Below are 23,308 nucleotides of genomic sequence, written 5' to 3' on the forward strand. Positions count from 1 at the left end.
TGGATTATGATATCTGAAAGGCCATACCGGCTTGTCTGAAAGTGCAATGCACTTTCTGATAATCAATCAACCTGGCGAAAAGTACATATCCAAAATGCAATTCCTTTGCAATTTTTGTCAAGTTTACTGATTCCTTTCTTACTAGTACCATTTTGGTAGTTTGGGATAATTCAAGCCACCTCCTTTAGTTAGTTCAGAATCCAAGTTCCTTGCAAATTTTTCCAAGTCTTCTTCTGGACTCCCTTTTAGCGGTCTTTCGGTGACACCTTTATTCACACCGCCTTTAGAACGAGAGAGGAGCTGGGAGAACATGTGTGAAGAAACAATAAGCAATGCCATCATCACTTTATCTGATGGTAGCAAACTTTTTCCAGGCCTTTCCAATGAAGTCCAAAGCATGGAATCTATTTTATTTATTTCTGCAGTGAAAGCATTAGGGAAAAGGTGCCATATTCCCATCGCCGTTGATCATGCCTTCATGTGCAGTTGTAGGGTACCTCCATGCCTGCTGCCTGCAATGCACTTTAGCATTTCTTACTTAATATTTCCTTCCAACTCTTTGAGTTTCAGTTTTCAGAATAAGTAGATAAATAAATTGTTAGGTCTTTGAGTTTTGTGGCCAGTGTGCACACCACAAGCCTGCCATCTTTGTTTGTTCCCATGCATTTTTTCTCTGATTATATTGCTTTGTGCAGTCAAAGTTTATTTGAAAGATGCAGAAAAGATTCCTGGACAAATATCAGACATGCAGTATACTTTAATCTCACCAAATAGGCTGCTATAAGCTATTCACATGGAAATATGATTGCATTGTGGACTGATCAACTAGCAAAGCACATTGCGTGGTTACGTCAGTGTGTCTCCTGATGGTAGTGGTTGGGGCCGAAGCAGAGATCCGCTAGAAATATGGATTCAGAATAATCCACACAAGTCAGGAACTGTCAAGTCTCACTTGTAATTTCCACAAGTGCATAAATGGACAGAAGCAGCTGTCATTTTGGCAGTTAACCACTTTTTTCGCCATCAGTTCAGAAGACTTATCTTTTTTTTATGGGTTCAGAAGACTTATCTGAAATGGATGAATCCTAGCAAATATAGGAACCTTTTCCAATTTACAATTACCTGACTCTTTGTATCAGTCAGCCAGTAATTGGTTAATGTGGTTTTTTTTTTTGGGGGGGGGGGGGGGGATGTGGAGTGAATTGTCGTCCGATGACGGAAGGCTAGGGAAGACGCCAAGATCAACACTGTATCGACGACACAATGATCCATACAGTAGATGCAAACTTTTTAGATACTCTGTTGTGCTGGCTTTTTAGATACTCTGTCTGCTGGCTGCTTCTCCAGCCAACCAATAATATTTTTCTTTCACACCAAACCAGCCACTAGCCAGCCAACAGTAATTTTCTCTTATAACAAACCAGCACCAGCCGCAGCCCGCACAACAGGAAGACAATGAATAATGTGATGGCCCTGCACGCAAGAACTCGCGAGGCAATTTTGTCCTCAGCTCAGCTGCGCTCCTCTCCCCAATCGACGAGTCAATTAGCTAGCGTTCTTAATTAGCCTTGCTAGCGGGGCGGGCTCAGATGCGGATTTTGGGGCGGGTTTTTGAATTGGGATCCGTTTGTGTGGGTAGTAACGGGTTTAGAGGCTAACGGATTGGGGCGGGGTGGGCTGCATTTGCGGGTTGGGGCGGGGTGGGTGGGAAGAAAACAGATCGGCCGCGTCCGGCTCCCGCAAGAAGGCGACACCGCCGCCGTAGCCGTCGCCGCTGCCGGCTACCGTTGCCGCCGCACCTGGGCTCAGAGGCTCAGATCGACCTGGGCTCGGCTCGAGATGCTATCCAACCCTCTGACTGTTTCTTTCCCGAGTTTACCCTCTCTCTGACTGTCTTCCTTCCCTGGCGGCGACGAGTGGGAGAGCGGCGGCGCTATTAGTCACGTCTTCGCCCAGTCCTTTGCCGGCGACAGCATCCACCAGGTATGCTCGCCCCTTCTCTCTCCTTCTGCTGTGCGAGACGGAGCACCCCAAACCCTAACAAAACTGTTTGTATTTGGATCTGATCCGGTTACAATATATTATTGCCATGTTGTGGCGTGCAACCATGCGGCACCTAGTAATTCCAGGCAGGCACTTTGCACGATTTATGATGGCCAGTTGCTCTCAAAGTGTTGCTACTATACCAGATCCGCTAGGAATTTGGACACCCCAGCTAAATGATGCTATTAATTCCAACGGATTAGAAAATGACATCTCTTTTGCATTTTTTTCCTCCTCTGTCCTGCTTTTGTTTCTGTTCTGCTGCTCTAAGCAGGTGGGGAGGGGGGGGGAGGGATGGACTTTGGATACCCGTTACGGCTAAGTGTTTATGGAGTTGGTCTAGCAACGTTGGCGACATGCCTATAAATGGACTTTCCAAAAAGAAGTTTAATAATTTGGCTTTCGTCTTTTGTGGATTTCTTAGCTTCTGTTTATTTATGGAGGATTATATCAGGAATTGCTTGTGAGACTATTGGGATTTAACTTGCAGATTTAATAATTGTGCATGTATTATTTTCAATGTCATATTGGCATCGAATAAATCTGTGGTACTGTTATGTCAACAGATAAAATCTGACAATAAAAATTTGTTGATTCTGTACAGTCCATTTATGATCTCTAAAAACCTTGACTTGATGCTCTTCCTGTGCTTAAGCCTTTAAGCTGGATCGTCTTGTCTGCAATTGTTCGCCGCAACTATGAATATCCATTTATGTGTTTGTTGTCCATTACATACCACAAAGTGAAACTAGACTTTGCTCCTTATGTGCATGTATTATTTTGCTTTGCTTTTGCTGCAGAGAAGAGGAGAGGAGGTAGGGCGGGGTGGCGGGCATTGCCTGGAGGAGGAATTTTAAAGGCACGGCAGTGGAGTTCGCTCGATCGATCCTACGGCCCGGTGCGTGCAATCATGCTCAAAATCGCTTCCTCGCTTGCAGCTTCCCTTCTTGCCTTGAGTAGTGCCAGCGATTTGGATCGCTTCTTTTCTTTGACAGTTCAGTTCAGACACATCTGAATCTGATAGAGTCCCAGAGGAGAGAATGAGATGCATACTTTGTCATGCATCACTTTCTTTCTTTTTTGCCAAAATAAAAGGGGATGGTTCCTTTTCTTTCGGTTGCTGATTCAGCTTTTCCTGCAGCTAAAATTCTGGTCAAATCAACATTGCTGCTCACAGGAATTATATCAACTAACTATAGCTCTGAATATTTCTGAAACAAGAATTAGCTCTGAAATACTCTGACGATGACGAGGAATCTGATTGCCTATGCAAAAAATATTTAGCCCGAGTATACATCATGCTGTGTTGATACTAGTCTTTTAGCAATTTCAGGGCACAATGGTGTTGCATTACATGTCCATACTGTCAATTGGAGGGTGTTATCTGTTATGTATATGGTTTCAGTGCTCACAAACTTATGCCATTTCAATTGGAAGGCATCTAATTGAACCATCTCTTAAGTGTTTTCTGTTCTGAAGGTTAATAACTTGATCTAAGCTGTTGCATGCATCTTGAAAGTGTACTGTTAATTTGTGTTTAGCTCCTGTTGCATTTTGGGAACTGTACACGGCAAATCCCTTTGCCTGCAACCAAGTTTTTTGTTGCACAGCCAAGTTCATTCATGAATTAGTCATCACTTTGATTTCTAATCATCACTGGTCAGCTCTATTCTATTAATGGGCTTGTTGCCATTACTTTATGTTTTGAACCATTTCTTTTTTTCATTTCTCAGGCTGCTAATCTAGTGCAGTCTGCTCAAAACTCTGCTGCGACTCGGATTGAACTCATCACCCGACAATTTTCTGGTAAATATTGTACCCAACATTTGATTTTCCTGATACTGTGGACATTAAAGAGAACAGTGCATTGGTTATTAATTTATTTAACATAAGCTATACTCCAAATGCAGGGATTGCCGGTGCATTTGCATATGCAGACACTCAATTGGCTGCTGCAACTGTAGGACTGCTGGGGCTTCTTCTTTTGTTCCAAGTCAGCATACCATAAGCATTCAGCAAATGTCTACTCTTCAGTTAGAGGCCTCTGGCACAAGTGAGATCACTGATAATAGTTCGTCACAACACCAAATAGAAGGGCACCAATCTGGGAGTATTATGAGCCGGAATTGGTCAGGATAGATGGTGCACTAAAAGCAATTTGCAAGTACTGTGGAACAAAGTTGATTGCAAACAGGAAATCAGGTACAAACAGCCTTAGAACTCACATTGCAGAGTACTGCCCCAAAGTCCCTAGTGATGATAGGAACAGATTTGTCGCTACAATGAAGAAAAAGCCAGATGGTCCATTCACCTTTAATAAGCAGAGAAGTCACGACCTGATGATTGCATGAATTGTTAGAGCTGATGTAGCATTCAACAAGTTTGATGATGAAGGTTTTGAGCCTTGGATGGAGTCACTGCAACCCACTTTTAGCGGCATAGGGAGACAAACGATTCAGTAATGACTGTGTTGCTAAGTTTGAGGGAGCAAAGATAGAATTACGAAGTGAACTTCAGAGTCTTAGCTCTTGCATATGCTTCACTTCGGATCTTTGGACATCAAACCAAAAGTTGGGATATCTTTGTGTTACAGCCCACTATATTGGCCCTGATTTTGTTTTGAAGAAAAAGATAATTGCATTTAAGGATGTGAAGTATCCACATACAGGTGTTGCTATTGAGGAAGCCATTACAACTGTTCTGACAGACTATGGAATCAAAGAGAAGATGTTCACAATAACACTGGACAATGCAGCAAACAACAAGACAGCTTGCGATCTTCTGCAAGAAAGCGGAAAGCAAGACATGTTATTTGGTGGTGAGCATCTTCTTGTTAGATGTTGTGTTCATATACTCAACATTCTTGTGCAAGACGGTATGAATGTTGCTAGTGTTGTGATAGAATTGATAAGAGACCTGATTAGGAACATTAACTCATCACCTGCGCGTATCCAGAATTTCAATGAGATAGCTCAAAGAGAAGGTCTTGCTGCAAAGGCTGGTTTAGTCCTTGATGTTCCAAATCGTTGGAACTCAACATATGCCATGATTATGGAGGCAGCAAAGTACAAGACCGTCTTGAAGCGATATGCCACAGCAAACCAGCAACCATTTCCAACCGAATCTGAGTTTAGTAAAGTTGAGTCCATTGGTGAATTCCTTGGAGTTTATGAAGAAACTACCAGGGCGTTCTCAGCTGATAGATATCCAACATCCCACATGTTCCTGGATAATGTGCTTTGCATCCATCAAACTCTGAGAAGTCCAGAATGGCACAAGGATCAGTTTTTCACTGATTTGGCAAATGCAATGGATAAGAAATTTGATAAGTATTGGAATGGAAATTACAATATGCTCCTTCCTATTTGCAGCATACTTGATCCAAGAAAGAAACTTGACCTCCTTGACTTCTTCTATGAGAAGGTGTGCAGCAACTTTATTGACATTGAAATTAGCACAAATATGGTTAAAGAGTAGCTTCACAAGTATTTTAGGAAGTATGAAGAGGTTATAAGAAGAAATGAAATAAATGTGGTGTCACAAACTGCATAGTCCACAAGCATGGTGAACCATTCTCCAGTGCTAGTGCTTGGAAAAAGAAGACTGAAACAAGAATTTGCTGAATATAGGAATTGGAGGAGAGGGACTAGGATTGAAAAATCAGAACTTGATGCATATCTAGAAGAGCCACCAGTGAGACCAGATGAAAGATTTGAAATTCTGACTTGGTGGAAAACAAACTCCAACAAGTATCCTGTGCTGTCAGCAATGGCACGTGATTTTTTTAGCAATTCCACTCAGCAATGTTTCATCTGAATCTGCATTCAGCTTGAGTGGTCGGATTCTTAGTGACAATCGAAGCTCAATGAAACCAGAAACTCTTCAAGCTTTGGTCTATTGCAAAGATTGGTTGTACACATATCCCACCAATGAAGTGAGTTAGGGAATTCTGAGAAGCTTATCCTTTGCACGGTCAGACTTCTTATCCCTTCTCTTAGTTCTTTTCAGTTAACCCAAATGAAGTGAGTTAGGGAATTCTGAGATGTTTTCACTTTTCAGTAGTTCTTTCCAGTTTCATTGTAGTAGTTCTTTTTCTGCATTTGCTTAGGGATACAGACTGGTTTCCTAGGTTAAGATTTGCCCAAATGTTTGAACACTTTCTATGATGCATTTGCTTCTTGTGCAATTGTCTATGGGAACACCTTTGTTTTCATCAGGGGTGAAGCTAGACTCTAATTTGGAGGGTGCATGAGTGGTGACTGGAGGTCTGCTTGGGATGTGTCAGAAAATTCAGATTCTGGGGGATTTCCAAATATGGGTCTCTTTCAGTTTTTTTTATTAATCTAGTGTTGGTTTTTTCATCTCTAACCTACCCCAACATTGACATAAAGTTGTACAGGCAAACAGATTTGTTCATCTAAGCAAGCACCTTTAATCTGAGATGCCACTTGTCTCATATCAGTTTCATATTTAATGTTTTATTGTTTGACTTTCCTAGTGCCCTCTTTCAGTGTTCTCAGCCTGCACTATTAATCTCAGTTCCATCATGTAGGTTGATGATTACAACATGGTTAATTTTGTACCACTTGACTTGAGAAAGGAGAGAAGGTAACACTGTTTCTTTCCCTTAGGTTGATGATTACAGCACAACTAATTTATCTGGAAGATGATATTTTCATCTTTGCATTCTCAAAATTTCTGGTGCTGAAAGCACACACACATGACACCACTTCTGTGAAAGCCATGTTGAACAAATCAAAATCATACCATGGGAATAAGATACTATAGATCTGGTCAGTTTGGAATGAAACTTATTACCATTTCATTTTCTTGTTGCCGACTCTGAGAGTTATTGTGCATTTCAAGGCATGGGTGAACATGCAAAACACCGTTCTTTTTTAAAACTATTTTCTTGTATTTTCACACCTCCTAACTACCCTTGTTTTTGCAGCATACAATATGTGCTATCGTACATCGACTCCTTCATCCATTACGGGGAAGATGCTGACGTGGGGTTAGGGACTTCGATCCTCCCGAGGACGATGACTAGCTATTTGATGCTTTTGGAACTGCAAAGGACTAGGTGGTGGTGTCTTCTGTCTTGTGGTGAACCCTTGGTTTTTGAGTAGGTATTGAAGTGGTGTCTACTTGATCTCTGTAGATGGAACAATGCGAACTCCTGTACGTTATATATACCTGCTTCTGCTTGTATGGCTGACAACTAGTTGCTGCTTGCAAGAAAATCCCACTACTAGTTGCTTTTTGTATGTGCCGAATGAGCCACTGATGCATGTATTTCTTTCTGTAAACCGTGCTGAAGGAGTGAGAATGTTTAATTAGCAACTCGTGGCTTCATATTTTAGTAGAATGCTGCTCGAGTGCTTCCTATTGTGCGCAGCAACAACACATGCATAACCCACCATTGGTGGGGCGGGTTGGGGCGGGTTGATTAGTTAAATATTTGAGTTGGGGCGGGTTGGCAAAAAATCATTGTACCGCTGCGGGTAGGGGCGGGGTAGGGGCGGATATGTCCCCATTAGCAGGCCTATTCTTAATTAATCTCGGCAACATGCAATTAACTTGATGCTGCTCAATCTGGCTGCCCAGCTACTCCTGGAGTTGGCATTTTGGCACCAATCCAGAGCGGATGACGCTGACGACGTGTCGACATCCAAGCCAAGCTTGGTTCTCACTCGAGCCTCTGCATGCTGTTATACGCTTGTAATCCTAATAACAGTCATTGTAGGTAAGGCTGGGTGATATTAATTACTGTTGCCTGCCTCTTTGCTTATTATTAGGTGCGAGTGGTGGTTCATCCCTGAAGAAGGAAGGCCCCGTTTGGCACGGCTCTTGGGATGGCTTCACGAGCGGCTTCACGTGAAGCCCTCCCAAATGTTTGTTTCAGGACCGGCTTCACACGTGAAGCCGGTTCTGAAGCCGTCGGCGGCTTACACAGGCAAGGTGAAGTTATGAAATCGTGGCTTCACGCGGCTTACACATCAATCTAACAAGTGAAGCTGTTTTGCCAAACATTTTCTAAAATGGCTCTAACTCCACCAGAGAAGCCGCTCCATCTGAGGAGCCAGAGCCGGAGATGTTTTTGGAAGAGCCGAAGCCCTGCCAAACGGGGCCGAAGTGTGTGCATTTCATTTCGTTTCAAGAAGGACCATGCGTTTCGACAAATAAAAAAAATATGTGCGTGTGTGACAGCCTGACAGGTGAATCATGTCTTAGAGCAAGTATTATGGTTAGCTGCAAGCCAGTTGAATCGCTGCCGGCAGAGAGAGAAAAAGAGAGAATTCCGAGTAGGCGTCTCGCGAGACGCCGGCTTGATGGACGAACAACGATCCCATTCGCTGCATGCACTGCAGAGCTCCCTGGCGCTGCGACTCCCATGCTGCTATCCGGCCACGCTGGAGTTTTATTTCGCCGGCTAGCGGGCGAAATCATTGCCTTGCAGATACAGTACTACTACACGTCATGTCCACCAATAAGTATCTCTTTTCTATCCGCTCTGGGCGTGTAGTTAAATCAAAGTCTAAAAAAATCTTCCGGCACCTGTGATTAAATCCGAAAAAAAAAGCATTGCGACTCCGCTGTAATGCGAGACGAATCAATGACCTATTAGATGTATTAGATGCTAATTGCTACATAATTACATTACTCTACGATATTGACTCTTAGATTCGTCTCGCGATTTACACAAGTTCTGAATATTTTTGTGATTATCTATGTTAGTCTTCAATTGAAAGTACCTTTTCAAACTTTCAACGCGCAACTAAACACGCCTAGTGTGCGCTCCCCGTCCTTTTAATGTCGTCCTCGTTGCGTGACACTAGTTCGATTCGATTTGTAGAAAATACGAGCAACATTTTATCTCAAATAAATTTTATTAAAAAGCTAGATTAAATTATATTCTAATATCAATTATGGTATCAGAAATATTAATATTTTTATATAACATTAAGTAATTATTTTCGAGAAGTGAATCGACAGTTATTTAGGGACGGAGGGAGTAGGTGGTACTGATATAGACTGTAGGCATCACATCATCCGGACCTAATATGGTAGTCCAGCACTGTTAGTTGTAGAGGTTTACTATTTGAAGGCTGGAACATGTTTGCCATGGCGTTGGCGCCTCCTCCTCTAATTCTTTGCATTAGAATCTAGTCATCTCTGAACTCCTAGGCGATGGAAGGAAGCACTAACATAAAGCCAGACATAGTTTTTTTTAGATTAAAGCTAGACACAGTTAGGCTGTGTTTAGTTCACAAAAAAATTTGGATTTTGGTACTATAGCACATTTTATCGTTATTTGACAATTAATATTTAATTATAAACTAATTAGGTTTAAAAGATTCATCTCGTATGAAATAATTATAATGTGTAATTAGTTATTTTTTCAACTATATTTAATGCTCCATGCATGTGTTTAAAAATTCGATGTGACGAATACTGTAGGAATTTTTTTTGGAACTAAACAGAGCCTTAGCAGCAGAGATGGAGATTTGGAAACCCACGGAACCAGAAATTAAGTTACTTTTTTCAAGGAAGAAATTAAGTTACTAGGCCGACGCAACATGCAGATGCAGCAGCCCAGCAGAGCAAGGGCAACACAAAGATAGACCTGCCTGCTGCTAAAAAAAAATGATAAACATGCATAGTGAGTGCCCGTCCTCCATCTAGGCAACATGTTTGGGCCCATGGGCCGTTAGGCCCGTCGCGCTTCCGTTTTTGTTTTCTTTCCTTTTTATGGTCTGAATCTGCAGAAGGCTGCCAAGGAACACCACCATCCTATCCCTCAAAAAAAAAAGACCACCATCCAAAAAAAAAAAGGAGAAGGTCTTCCCTACATACTCGGAAGAACAAGACTACTGGACAGAAGAAGAGTGGACCTGAGTCCAAGAACTAACGCTTTTGAGAACTATGCCTACAACATGCGCAACACCATCAAGGATGATAAGGTCGCCTCCAAGCTTGATGCCGGGGACAAGAAGATTGAGGATGCTATTGATGGCACCATCTAGTGGTTTGATCGCACAACCAGCTTTCGAAGGCTGATGAGTTTGAACACAAGATGGAGGAGCTTGAGGGCATTTGCAACCCCATCATCGCCAAGATGTACCCTCTGGAGGCAGCATTGCAGGCCCCAAGATTGAGGAGGTCGACTAAGCGTGAACAACTGTGGAACAAGACTAAATCAGGGCTTCTAATTATCTTGCAGTAATTGTTTTGCTAGTGCTTCATTGTTGAATCCACGGTTTTGTGTAGCACAAACTACGTTACCTTACCTGGTTACTTCTGTTGAACTGAGATGGGAAGTTGGAAGTTAACATGCCTGGGTTCTTAAGATGGAATGGCTCGTTGTTCTATTGTTTGCATGTATTTCTTCTGCATTAATTAGTTCATTGCTGATTTTGGTGCAGGGTAAAGTTGAGCTGTGCTCGATGTTGGAGTTGGGGTCTGATATCTGATGGGCTGGTGAATTTTTTTTTCATACTTCTAATCTCACCTGCAGATATTTATGTGCTATTTATGATGCTTTTACTATTTAATTTGTATTTACGGCTGCCACAATTTCTTTCTTTTTTGTGATAAGGGTATGCAATCCATTTGTTTTGCATTGAATTAAAATGACTTGATGTCAACACCTGAATTTGCTTATGTGTAACCATTCAGTATTTCAATACAGAAAGACGTGCTGTTCCTATACGTGCTCTGCTGATAACGGAGCCTACTTTGTTAATTAAACACTTAAAACATAAAGGATCGATCGAACTGGTTATTGTTGTTATACTTTTCAGCGATTAGCAATTTGGTGCAGAGTGAGTTCATGAGTTTTGCCAAGATGTTCCGCACCAGACTAGACTTACATAGCATTTTGACCTATCTCAGCATAGCATTTTTCTTATCTTACCATGCAGACTGAGCCTTAGTCGCCTGAAAAAAGATGACTATCGCCATCTATCCTGAAGCTAGATTGCTTTAAATGATCACTCTACCCAATTATGAAAGGAGAAGCATGCGTGAGACTCGGAGGCCGGGGGCCAAAGATGAGAGAACTAAAATCTTTACATTTTCAAGAGAATCGATCCATGGTTTGCAGTGTCTCACTGTCTCGTCGTCCGACGAGTAGGCTGTGTGTCGGCGTGTGCTCCAACGGAAGCTTTCTTCCATGCTGATCAAACGTATATGAGGAATGTGAGTACTGTACCCTACCTGTGATGAGTGAATTGTCAATCGTGCGGTGTGATCGTGCGCTTGGTCTTTGGATTGCAGGTACACATGCGTCGAGTGTCGGCGGGGAGCTGCCGTGGAGGTGCTGTGGCCGATGGACCGTGCGGTGGACGGCGGTGAAGGGCAGCCGGGACCGGAGCTCGGACCGGGCGGCAGCTGTGGCGTCCACTCCTGGATCGAGGGCGCAAGCGGCGACGGGAGGCGGGATTCTCGGTTTGCGCCATAAAACCAAGGAGGCAAACGGCGGTTGAAGACGCCAAGTCGTGGAGGCACGGGCGTCGGTCTCGGGACTGACGGAGGTGACGGGCGTCGGGCGGCGTCTAGGGCCGTCAGGAGGCCGAGGCGGGAACGGCGTCTAGGGCCACGACGTGGAGGCGGGAATCTTCCCGCGCGTGAGGTTTTGGCGGTTTTCTCAAAACCAGTCACCTACCCGGGTTTCGCGGACCCTCCAAAACCGCGGACCGGATCTTCGTCGACGTGGCGGCATCACAGCAAAGACTTTGAGTCGAAGAAAGAAGCTCCGCCGTCGATCGAGACTGTACAGCGGGGTGCTGCTGACCCGACCGGTCTGACCAGTCCCCTGGACCGGTCTGACCGGTCTGGCCGCAGCAGCTGGGTATAAATACCCCCACCAGCCCGTGGCTGGGAGAGTCTCTTGAGTCTTTTGTTTTTTCTGTGTTTTTCCTTCTCCCTGCCCCTGCTCTAGGTTAGGGCCAAGGACTCCAACGCAAAGAGAGTTTAGATTATAGCTATTCTCTTCAATCTAGTGGGTGGATGATGGGCGGATGGCTCTAGCTGTTGTATAGGTGAATTCCTCTGAGAATTAATGGATGTAATTTGTTTGCAATTCACTTGTGTGTGCTGAGCATCTCGTCCTCCCCTTCTCTCTTGCGTTTTGGGTTCAATTCTCCTCTTTTAGTGTGTTCTTTGTTTGGAGGAGAACAAACCTTGATTTCGTGGTTTGATGAACTCTTTGGAACGATTCCTATGCATATAGCCTAGTGCCAAACCCCCTGGAATCATGAGTTCTCACGAATTGGCGATTTTGTGTTCTTGAGAAAACCCCAATCCTCTTTGATCTTTCCACGATTTCTCTCGATCCGTGAATCTTTTGGGTGAGATCTTTTGGGGATATGTTCATGGGGTAGTTACGAAGCTTTCCTCCATGTTTGGTTGGATTTGGACTTCATTTACTCAAGATTTGACATTTGGAGCTTTGTTGGCGGACTGTCTGGGAGCGACCGGTCTGACCGGTCTGAGTAACCGGTCTGACCGGTCTGGAATTTGAATTCCCAGCCCGACCGATCTGACCGGTCTGTGCAACCAGTCTGACCGGTCTCTGCAGTCCAGGTCTGCGTTTCGACTCGCTTTGCTTCCGCGCTGCGACCTGGGTCTTCTGCTTCGAGATAGCTTGTCCATAGCTATTCTCGCTGACCTAGGTTCGAGGGCTTGCGGTGATTTTGGGACATAGGCCGACGTTTCAGATTTCGGAAGAAATTTTGATCGGCTCCCATTCACCCCCCCCTCTGGTCGCCAGTTTCGGTCCCTCAATTGGTATCAGAGCTTGGTTGAGGTTTTCAGTACCTTAACCGGTTCGAAAACCACTTGGCGACCATGGCGAGTCTTGGTAAGATCCCGGTGTTTTCCAGCGAGGACTATGCCTACTGGAAGGTTCGCATGAGAGCCTTCCTGCAGTGCATGGGAACCGATGTCTGGGAGATTACCACGAACCAGCTTTACGAGGTGCTTGCTGTTCGGACCACACCTCTCCATGTGACTCAGCACGAGGCTAACGCCAAGGCCGTCAATGCCTTGTTCGCTGGCGTTTCTCGTGCGGAGTTCTCACGCGTCCAGGGTTTTCAGGAAGCCCACAAAATTTGGACGTGCCTTGAGAACTACCACAAGAGTACACCTCAGGTGAAGGCCAAACTGTTCGAGACTCACCGGCGTGAGTACGAGAACTTCACACAGGAGCCGGGTGAGAGCATTGACTTGATGTTCAGTCGTTTTCAGTCGATTGTGAACAAAGTCAATGCGAACAGATCTGCTGGTGCCCTTGAGTACACAGAGCACGAGAAGGCTCTCAAGTTGCTCTACGCACTTGACCGCTCTGTGTGGGATCTCAAGGTGAACACGATCATTGAGTCTACAGGCTATGAGACTCTGACCGTTTACGAGCTTTTCAGCAAGCTCAAGGCCACGGAGGTGGATAACCAGACACGAGCCAAGCTCAATGGTGCCCCACCTTCCAAGAGCGTCGCTCTTGTGACTGGCCCAGGTGGTGGATCGAGCTCTAACGCTAACTCTGCTCTTGGCTTTTCTCTTGCCTCTTTGCCTTCTGTTTCAGATGAGCAGCTGGAGACGCTGGACGACGACGACTTGTGCCTCCTCGTCAGCAAGTTCCAGCGCATCTACCACAACAGGCAGAGGAAGAAGAACCCCGGTTGCTACAACTGCGGTGATCTGAACCACTTCATCGCCGATTGCCCCAAGAAGTCTGGCGGTGGCCAGAACAACTCCTTCGACTACTACCGCCACCGCGACCGCGACGAGGGAGGCTCCAACAAGGAGCGTCGGCACCACAAGCACCGCAGTCGTGACCGGGGAGGACGCTTCGACAAGGAGTCGCTCAAGAAGCGCTTCCAGTTCAAGGCCAAGAAGCGGGAGAATGCCTTCCTGGCACAGCTCAGCGACCTCGACAAGAGCTCCGACACCGACCGCTCTTCTTCACCGACCTCCGACGATGACGACAAGAAGAAGAAGAAGCGAGACAAGGAAGCCACCGGCTTCATCGGTCTTTGCTTGGCGGCAGGTCGGCGGAAGAGCTTCTGCACCATGGCGGGCGAAGCTGATGGTGCTCGTGCGTCTTCGGGTGGACATGCTACACCGACGCACTCCGGCTCTTCTCCTGGATCCGAGAGCGATTCAGAGGTAAACTCCACGATCGACCTGCTTGATACAGAGGTTAGGGAGTTGTACGCCGCTCTCGACAATCAGAAGAGGCTGCTTAAGGAAGCAGCTAGAGAGCGTAGAAAGCTTAGGGCTGAGCTGGCTTGTGCTAGGGAGAAATCTAGTGAGGATGAGTGCGTTGGTTGCATATCTCACATGAACGATCTTGTTGCTCTCCGTGCCAAGTATGATGAGAACGTCACGAACTTCGCTTTCTGACGTGTCTCATGAGCTCGCTAAGGCCAAGCATGAACTAGAACTAGTTAAGGACGCTCCTATTGTTAGCGATGTGCTTGAATGTGATGAGTGTCCTATCTTTAAGTCCGATCTAGCTTCATTGCAGTCCAAGTTTGCTACTGTTGTGTGCGAGCTAGAGGAGATGAAGTCTAGGCCAGTTTTGCTTGGTGCTTTTAAGCTTTGTCCCACGCTTAGGTCGGAGCTAGAGGAGAAGAACGTTTTGATCAAGTCTTTTGGAAAGACTAAGGTCGTAGAGTCTAGCCCACCTATTGACTGCTCTGTTTGCCCTGGTTTGATTGCTGACTTAGATAGTCTTGCGGTAGAAAAAGCCAACTTAGAGAATGAGAATACTTATCTTAGGGCGATTCTAAGTTGGGTTTCTAGCAGTGAGCTGCAGTTGGGCATGATGATTAAACAGTTCAAGCGTGGTGATGGGTTTGGGGTCGGTTACACATACACGAAGTCAGACTTTGACAGGTTGTATGGTAAGATTGGCAAGGCTGCTGGAAACACTGCTAGCACGAGCACACATCCTTCGCTTGTTGACCCCGCGGATGGTGTGCTTAAAGAACCACCGAAAGCACCTCCGCAGAAGCAGGTTTGGGTTCCTAAGCCCAATGCGCTGAGTAACCCCCTCGACATGCTCCTTACTGCCACAGCCCAGGTTGCCCAGAAGAAGAGGGCTACTCCTCCCCGTCCGCAGGCTAGGCCTCCACCTCCCAAGCGTGAGGTGAGGTACCACTGCGAGTTCTGTGACAGGGAAGGTCACCTGGAGGAGTTTTGCTTCAGGAGGAAGCGAGCTGTGAGAAGAGAGCAGGAGAGACAGAACGCGGACATGTACTCTGCTCGGGTACATGGTCCTTCTCGGCGTGGTGATAGGAGAGATGCTAGGGCGCGCCGTGTAGGTGGAGGTCAGGGAGACAGTGATGGTTACCGTGCTCCAGCGGGTGGTCGCTTTGCCGGTCGTGCTCCTGGTCATTTTCAGTACGGCTATGGACCACGGGACCGAGGCTTTGGAGGAGGTTTTGAGGCTCCACGCTTTTCTCGCGGTGGTGTTCGTCAGTCACGTGGTAGACGGGACGGGGGATACGCTTTGTCTGGTTTTGCTAACCCTTCTGTAGAGCAAATGGTTCGACACTGGTTTGCTTCTCACTTTGCTAACCCCAGTGTTGAGACATTTGCTCACCCTTTGTCTCACTACTGATGTGCAGGTCGGAGGCTTGGAGAACAGGTGGATCATGGACTCCGGTTGTTCGCGCCACATGACCGGAAATGACAAATGGTTCTCCAGCCTCACCCCGATGCGCTCAAACGAGTACATTGTGTTCGGGGATAATGGAGGAGGAAAGGTACGTGGACTTGGCGCTGTTTGAGTTTCTAATCACTTTACCCTGAGAGAAGTTGCTTTGGTTTCGAATCTTGGTTATAATTTGCTCTCTGTTTCGCAACTTCTTGATTAGGGGTTTGAAGTTCGCTTCAAGGAGGGTTGCTCGCGTGTTTTGGATTCCAGGGGAGATTTGGTTTGCCGGATTACACCTCGCGATCGGGTTTTCTTGGTTGATTTCTCTGGAACTCCTTTTGGCCCTTCTCATTGCTTGATGGCTGGTCCTTCTTCTGATTTGTGGAAGTGGCATAGGAGATTTTGACATTTGAGCTTCGATTTGTTGTCGAGACTAAGCTCACTTGGCCTGATCCGAGGATTGCCCAAACTGAAGTTTGAAAAGGACCTTGTTTGCCATCCGTGTCACCACGGGAAGATGATTGCCACTTCACATCCGTCTGTTAATTGGGTGATGACCTCTCACCCTGGAGAGTTGCTACACATGGACACTGTCGGTCCTTCTCGGGTGATGTCTGTTGGTGGGAAGTGGTACGTTCTTGTGATTGTGGATGACTTTTCTCACTATTCTTGGGTCTTTTTCATGAGAACCAAGGATGAGGATTTCGAGTTTGTTCGAGACTTGATCTTGAGGTTGAAAAACGATTTACCCCAGGCCATGAGAGCGATCCGCAGTGACAATGGCACAGAATTCAAAAACGCTCGTTTTGACGCCTTTTGCAGTGATCAAGGGCTTGAACATCAATATTATTCTCCCTACACTCCACAGCAGAATGGAGTTGTAGAGTGGAAGAATCGGACGCTGGTTGAGATGGCGAGGACGATGCTCGATGAGCATAGGACTCCTCACAAATACTGGGCTGAGGCGGTTAACACCGCTTGTTACGTGTCCAACCGCATTTTCTTGCGTGATTTCATGCACAGGACTTCTTATGAGTTGCGGTTTGGACGCCAGCCCCGTTTTGACCATCTCAGAGTTTTCGGTTGCCGGTATTTTGTGCTGAAAGATGGAAATCTTGATAAGTTTGAGTCTCGTTCGTCTGACGGCATTTTTCTCGGTTATGCTTCTCACTCTAGAGCGTACCGTGTGCTGATTATTGATACTAACATCGTCAGAGAGACTTGTGAAGTCACGTTCGACGAGACTGCACCGTGCAATTCTTCTGTCTTTGAAGTTGCAGGAGATGATGAGCTCGGCACCTCCATCTTTGAAGATGAGGAGGAAGAAGCTGCAGAGGGCGACACTGAGGCTAGCACGCGTGCTGTGGACCCAGTTACTTCTGCCACGAGCTCGGATGATGATGACGGCCCCGATCCGACTACGTCTACTTCACGGGGGCTGATCGAGGAGGTGACTCAGGCTGCACCAGCTGCACTTGAGGAGGCACCAGCTTTGGTTGAGGAGGAGGCGACTTCGACACGGGAGCACCACGACGCATTCAGCGTCGCCATCCACCTCAACAGATGCTAGGTGATCTCAACGAGCGAGTCACAAGGTCCAAGGTAACAAGTATCGCTGGCTTTGCTCATTCAGCGTTTGTTGCCTCTTTTGAGCCCAAAGATATTGGACACGCTCTCTCTGATTCTAATTGGGTCAATGCCATGCATGAGGAACTTGAAAATTTTGAAAGAAACCAAGTTTGGGTTCTGGTCGAGCCTCCACCTGCTTGTAATCCCATCGGAATGAAGTGGGTTTTCAAAAACAAACAGGGTGAGGATGGGTTGGTTGTTCGAAACAAGGCTCGTCTTGTTGCCCAGGGGGTTTGCCAAAAAGAGGGTATTGATTTTGAGAAAACTTTTGCCCCTGTTGCTCGTTTGGAAGCTATTCGAATCTTTCTTGCATTTGCTGCTTCCAAGGGTTTTAAGGTTTTCCAAATGGATGTTAAATCTGCCTTCTTGAATGGTTTTATCGAAGAAGAGGTTTATGTGAAGCAACCCCCTGGTTTCGAAAATCCCAAGTTTCTAAACCGTGTTTATAAACTTCAGAAAGCTCTTTACGATTTGAAATAGGCACCTAGAGCTTGGTATGATAGATTGAAAACCTTTTTGCTGGCTCAGGGCTTTAAAATGGGATGTGTTGATAAAACTTTGTTCCTCATGCGATCTGGCACTGATTTTCTTTTAGTTCAGATATACATGGATGATATTATCTTTGGTGGCTCTTCTCACGTTCTTGTCTCCAAGTTTTCTGATTAGATGTCCAGGGAGTTCGAGATGAGCATGATGGGTGAGCTGTAGTTCTTCCTCGGGCTGCAGATCAAACAAACTCCTCATGGCACTTTTGTCCATCAAGCCAAGTACACTAGAGACTTGATGCGAAAGTTTGACATGAGTGACATGTCTCCTCAGCCGACTCCTATCAGCACATCGACGGCGCTTGATGAGGACTTGGACGGCGAGGCGGTGGACCAGAAGGAGTACAGGAGCATGATCGGCTCTCTCCTGTACCTGATGGCGACGCGACCGGACATCCAGTTTGGCGTCTGCCTCTGCGTGCAGTACCAGGCTTCTCCGCGCACCTCCCACAGGCAGGTGGTGAAACGCATCTTCAGGTATCTGAAATTCACCCCTGAATTTGGTCTTTGGTATTCTGCGGATTCTTCTCTGGTTTTGGTGGGCTTTTCTGATGCCGATTTCGGTGGGTGTCGGTTGGATCGCAAGTCGACATCCGGCACTTGTCAATTTCTCGGTACATCTTTGGTGTCTTGGTCCTCTCGCAAGCAGGCTAGCGTAGCGCTTTCTTCCACAGAAGCTGAGTATGTTGCCGCTGCTAGCTGCTGCTCCCAGATAATTTGGATGAAACAAACCTTGCAGGATTATGGCTTGAGTTTCGGTAGGGTTCCCATCTTTGTAGACAACATGTCAGCCATTAGCATTGTAAAGAACCCTGTCCTACACTTCAGAACCAAGCACATAGACATCCGATTCCATTTCCTGCGAGACAACCATGAGAGAGGACACATAGACCTGATCCATGTCCCTTCAGAGAGGCAAACCGCAGATATTCTCACCAAACTGCTTGAGCAGGACACCTTTGCTCGCTTGCAAGGTGAGCTTGGGGTTTGTTACCCCTTTTGATCGCTGACTTTTATTTTGGTTAGCTTGGTAGGTCTTTGTTTTGCTTCTCTTGGTTTTCTAGGTTTGGTAGTTGCATTGTGCATATGCATTGTACATGTTTGCATTTTGCATTGTCTCACTTGCACTAGCATTCTTGTATACATTGATATGATCTTCTAGTGCTTGCTAGTGTGAGTTGATAAACTTGATCATGTATAGCTTGCTCCATTGTGTATATGACATCATCTGAGTTAAGCTATTTTGATTTGAAAATCTAAAAACATGATCACCCTGTCTTGGCTACTAGCATGTTAGGGCGTGTTGATATGTTTTGCTATCTTATTCATGCTAGTGTAGCTTTTCGTTCAGCAATTCATATTTGAAATGATCTAAATCTGATAAAATTGCTTGAACTGTTCTTGAAATGGATTGAAAAGATCCAGGTGGGATTGCTTGTCGCACTGGTCGAGCTTTCGGGGCGGCTCACTTTGCACTTGTGAGAACCCGGGCAAGGCTGTGCATGACTGAAACGAGTGCTTTAAGCTTCTGATTGTCTTTTGGCATAGGCTTGGTCTTGTTGCTAAGTAAAGCATGACAAGCTTTCAACCCCTGGCATTAAGAATTGATTGCTATAAATTTGATTGAAAAATTAATGTTGGCAACTTGTTTTGGCTGTTTTGGCTCACCTGTATGAGTTTGAGTAGCACTGCTTTCCATTTCCTACTTGTTAGTGCTAGATTATGGGTGATGCTTTTATTTCTCCTAAACTAAACTTGCCTAGCTCTAGACTGATTTGATATACCCTGTTGAGCTAGATGCAGGCCTTGTTTATGGATGCACACGTGCTTGTGACTAGATGTTGCTCATATCATTGTATCCCTGAATGTTTTCACTTACACCTCCTGCATTGCATTCATTGCATAGCATCTGTTCAGGGGGAGTTTCAGCTTCAGGGGGAGCTTTAGGTCTTTTTTGACTTGATGTGTGCATGTGCCAACAAGGGGGAGAATTTTGAGAGAAGTGATCGAACAAGGGGGAGACTTGTTTGATTTTTGAAAATTTTGTTGTGCATATGGCTTTGAGAGTGCATCATTTTGGGAAAGTTGCACTTGTGAGAGGGAAAAACTTTGCTTGGGGAGTTTCTGCTTTGTTCTTGGCTCCTGGTTTTCCTCGTTTTCCCTCTGCTTCTTTCATGACTGTGTCGAGCGTTACCTCTGTCTTTGAGGAGTCATGTTTTGGCTTTTGATCGATTGCGTCGAGCCTTTGCCCTTGTCTTAGGGGATCGATCTTTGCGTGAGTAAGTGATTGTTCTTGCCTTTCTGAGCTTTTCGTTACTTGCTTTAGTTCTTCTCTTTCGTGCTTCTTTGTTCTTCTCTGGTTTCACTTCTCTTTGTTCGTTTGTGGTGTGTTGACAATGCACTCATCAAGGGGGAGATTGAGGAATGTGAGTACTCTACCCTGCCTGTGATGAGTGAATTGTCAACCGTGCGGTGTGATCGTGCGCTTGGTCTTTGGATTGTAGGTACACGGGCGTCGAGTGTCGGCGGGGAGCTGCCGTGGAGGTGCTGTGGCCGATGGACCGTGCGGTGGATGGCGGTGAAGGGCAGCCGGGACCGGAGCTCGGACTTCGAGTCGAAGAAAGAAGCTCCGCCGTCGATCGAGGCTGTACAGCGGGGTGCTGCTGACCCGACTGGTCTGACCGGTCCCCTGACCGGTCTGGCCGCAGCAGCCGGGTATAAATACCCCCCACCAGCCTGTGGCTGGGCGAGTCTCTTGAGTCTTTTGTTTTCTCTGTGTTTTTCCTTCTCCCTGCCCCTGCTCTAGGTTAGGGCCAAGTACTCCAATGCAAAGAGAGTTTAGATTATAGCTATTCTCTTCAATCTAGTGGGTGGATGATGGGCGGATGGCTCTAGCTGTTGTATAGGTGAATTCCTCTGAGAATTAATGGATGGAATTTGTTTGCAATTCACTTGTGTGTGCTGAGCATCTCGTCCTCCCCTTCTCTCTTGCGTTTTGGGTTCAATTCTCCTCTTTTAGTGTGTTCTTTGTTTGAAGGAGAACAACCCTTGATTTCGTGGTTTGATGAACTCTTTGGAATGATTCCTATGCATATAGCCTAGTGCCAAACCCCCTGGAATCATGAGTTCTCACGAATTGGCGATTTTGTGTTCTTGAGAAAACCCCAATCCTCTTTGATCTTTCCACGATTTCTCTCGATCCGTGAATCTTTTGGGTGAGATCTTTTGGGGATATGTTCACGGGGTAGTTACGAAGCTTTCCTCCAAGTTTGGTTGGATTTGGACTTCATTTACTCAAGATTTGACATTTGGAGCTTTGTTGGCGGGCTGTCTGGGAGCGACCGGTCTGAGTAACCGGTCTGGCCGGTCTGGAATTTGAATTCCCAGCCCGACCGGTCTGACCGGTCTGTGCAACCGGTCTGACCGGTCTCTGCAGTCCAGGTCTGCGTTTCGACTCGCTTTGCTTCCGCGCTGTGACCTGGGTCTTCTGCTTCGAGATAGCTTGTCCATAGCTATTCTCACGGACCTAAGTTCGAGGGCTTGCGGTGATTTTGGGACATAGGCCGACGTTTCAGATTTCGGAAAAAATTTTAATCGGCTCCCATTCACCCCCCTCTGGTCGCCAGTTTCGGTCCCTCAGTATATTTGACATATCAATCAACTGAGGCATTCGGATTACTTCAGCTATATGTGATGTGAAGAACAGGAGTATGTACGTACAAGAAGCAATGATTAAGTATACTAGAAACAAATTTCGGCAGAGAAGGAATTATGCACATTACCTGAATGAATGGATGAATTGTTGTTGATGCAGCCGTTCCTGCGAGTTTTCATCTTAATCTTCGATCCAGCCAGGTGCGGATCCAGCGGTGGGTTTGGAGGGGCTCCAGCCCCTCCTATCGCTAGAAAATCCATGAAGCCCCCTCTAAGCCTCTCCTACAGATTTGAGAAAGAAGAATGAGGGAAGGAGAAGTTGGAGGAGGAAGAAGAGGAGGAGAGCCCCTCCTGACTCAATTTTGGCTCCGCCACTGGATCCAGCTGATATCGCGGTTTCCGATATGACTGATCTTGTTCCACTCGGCAGAGGTACTTGGTGCTGATAAGGATTCGTACAGCTTCTTGTTGCAATTCAACTCAAGATACCTTGGATTCACACCTTGCAAGTATCCTGGAAGAGCCTCCATTGTCGCGTCCTCCAGCACAAGGCTATCGAGTGCTGGGACACCTTCTAGCACCTCCAAGTTCGAGCAGCGGATGATCCTGCTCTTGTGCAACCTGGAGAGGCCGCTGATCCTCTTGAGCTCGGGGCAGTCGAACACGTCGAGTTCCACAACAGAGAGAAAGTTCTCCACGAATGCCAGGTTGGTGATTTTGTACAGGTACAGTCCCATCAGAGCATGCCTCTTGATGTTGGCGAGCCCTGGTGGAAGGGAGTTTAGCTTGCAGTTCGTCATGTGGAGTCTCTCTAGACAAGGCATGGCCATGGTGCCTGCGGTCACATCCACGGTGGCCTGCTCCTCCCAGTCCCACTCCTCCCATTCGCACAACTCTTCCAGAGCAAGATGTGTGAGATTAGGAAAAGCTACTGAGGTAACTGTAGTGCCACCCACCGCCGTCAAGGAGGAGGACGCCTGGAATTCAAACCCAATGCTCTGAATGGCTTGTGCATCCCTAATGCTCAGGGTTTTCAAACTGGGTAGCTGACGCAAGCCGTCAGGGAGTTTGGTGCAGCAACACAGGTCCCACAGCGCCAAAATCATTAAGCTCTTGAATGCCTCTATTGCTGCATTTGGTACCATCATCCAATTTGGTAGCATGCGACCAAAGTATCCTTGAATACGTAGATGTTGTATGCGGGGTGGAGGGCAGAGCTTCTCCAATACCTCTTCCGCTGCATGCTGCTGTTGTTGCTTCTCAATCTCATCCCTCAATTCCATCCATCCGCTGCTACTCCAATGTAATTCCAAGTAATCAAGGCGCTCCTTGCTGCTAATCCTGGCCATTTCAGCCAATGAGCTAGCAGGCACATTCTGTAGACCATGCAAAGTAAGCTTCCTAAGCTGGGAAAGGGGCCCTATCTCTCCCAAGCTGCACCAGCTGCTCCCATCCATGTCCATGCGTATCGGGAACCCCAAAAGTGTCCGCAGGTTTGTTAACCCACCAAACCCCTTGGGTATCATGACACTGGCATTCATACCATGCATGTTAAGAGATCTGAGATGCACCAGTTTTATAATGCTGCTAGGAAGACTCTCCAAATTCATAGACCCTAGAAGCAAAATGTGCTGTAGGAACTTCATCCTATGGATGTCCTCTGGCAGCCTAGATACATTTGTTCCCTCCAAGCTGAAGTATCTTAGGTGCCTCAACTGACACAGGGATCGAACCAACATATCACATTCTCCACCATCTATAGATAATACCCTTA

General features: G+C 46.2%; 2 protein-coding genes across 3 annotated transcripts; one reads left to right on the plus strand and one right to left on the minus strand.

The window, feature by feature from the left end:
• Window positions 1–7: 7 nt before the first annotated feature.
• Window positions 8–23,304, minus strand: LOC120645302 (putative disease resistance protein At3g14460). Of its 2 annotated transcripts, XM_039922103.1 has the most exons (3): window positions 22,024–23,304; window positions 21,663–21,816; window positions 8–512 (listed from the first exon to the last, which is right to left on the minus strand). In XM_039922103.1, the coding sequence occupies exons 1-2, from the start codon at window positions 23,271–23,273 to the stop codon at window positions 21,783–21,785; spliced, it is 1,284 nt and encodes a 427-aa protein (XP_039778037.1). In that variant the 5' UTR covers window positions 23,274–23,304; the 3' UTR covers window positions 8–512; window positions 21,663–21,782. The 2 variants fall into 2 exon arrangements, with proteins under 2 accessions (XP_039778037.1, XP_039778036.1); XM_039922102.1 differs by having other exon boundaries at window positions 21,663–23,304.
• LOC120646000 (zinc finger BED domain-containing protein RICESLEEPER 2-like) lies at window positions 2,108–5,520 on the plus strand. Its single transcript, XM_039922699.1, has 4 exons — window positions 2,108–2,119; window positions 3,777–3,849; window positions 3,954–4,036; window positions 4,669–5,520. The coding sequence occupies exons 1-4, from the start codon at window positions 2,108–2,110 to the stop codon at window positions 5,518–5,520; spliced, it is 1,020 nt and encodes a 339-aa protein (XP_039778633.1).
• Window positions 23,305–23,308: the final 4 nt, after the last annotated feature.

The sequence above is a fragment of the Panicum virgatum genome, chromosome 8K (genome assembly GCF_016808335.1).
Source record: "Panicum virgatum strain AP13 chromosome 8K, P.virgatum_v5, whole genome shotgun sequence".
Lineage (NCBI taxonomy): Eukaryota > Viridiplantae > Streptophyta > Magnoliopsida > Poales > Poaceae > Panicum > Panicum virgatum.

Excerpts from the sequence above, each read along its gene's own strand:
- LOC120646000 (XM_039922699.1), top strand. Across the intron at positions 3,850-3,953 it reads CATCACCCGACAATTTTCTG|GGATTGCCGGTGCATTTGCA; the intron begins GTAAATATTGTA and ends CTCCAAATGCAG. Across the intron at positions 4,037-4,668 it reads GGCTTCTTCTTTTGTTCCAA|AAAAAGATAATTGCATTTAA; the intron begins GTCAGCATACCA and ends TTTGTTTTGAAG.
- LOC120645302 (XM_039922102.1), bottom strand. The coding sequence starts at position 23,273 with ATGTTGGTTCGATCCCTGTGTCAGTTGAGGCACCTAAGATACTTCAGC.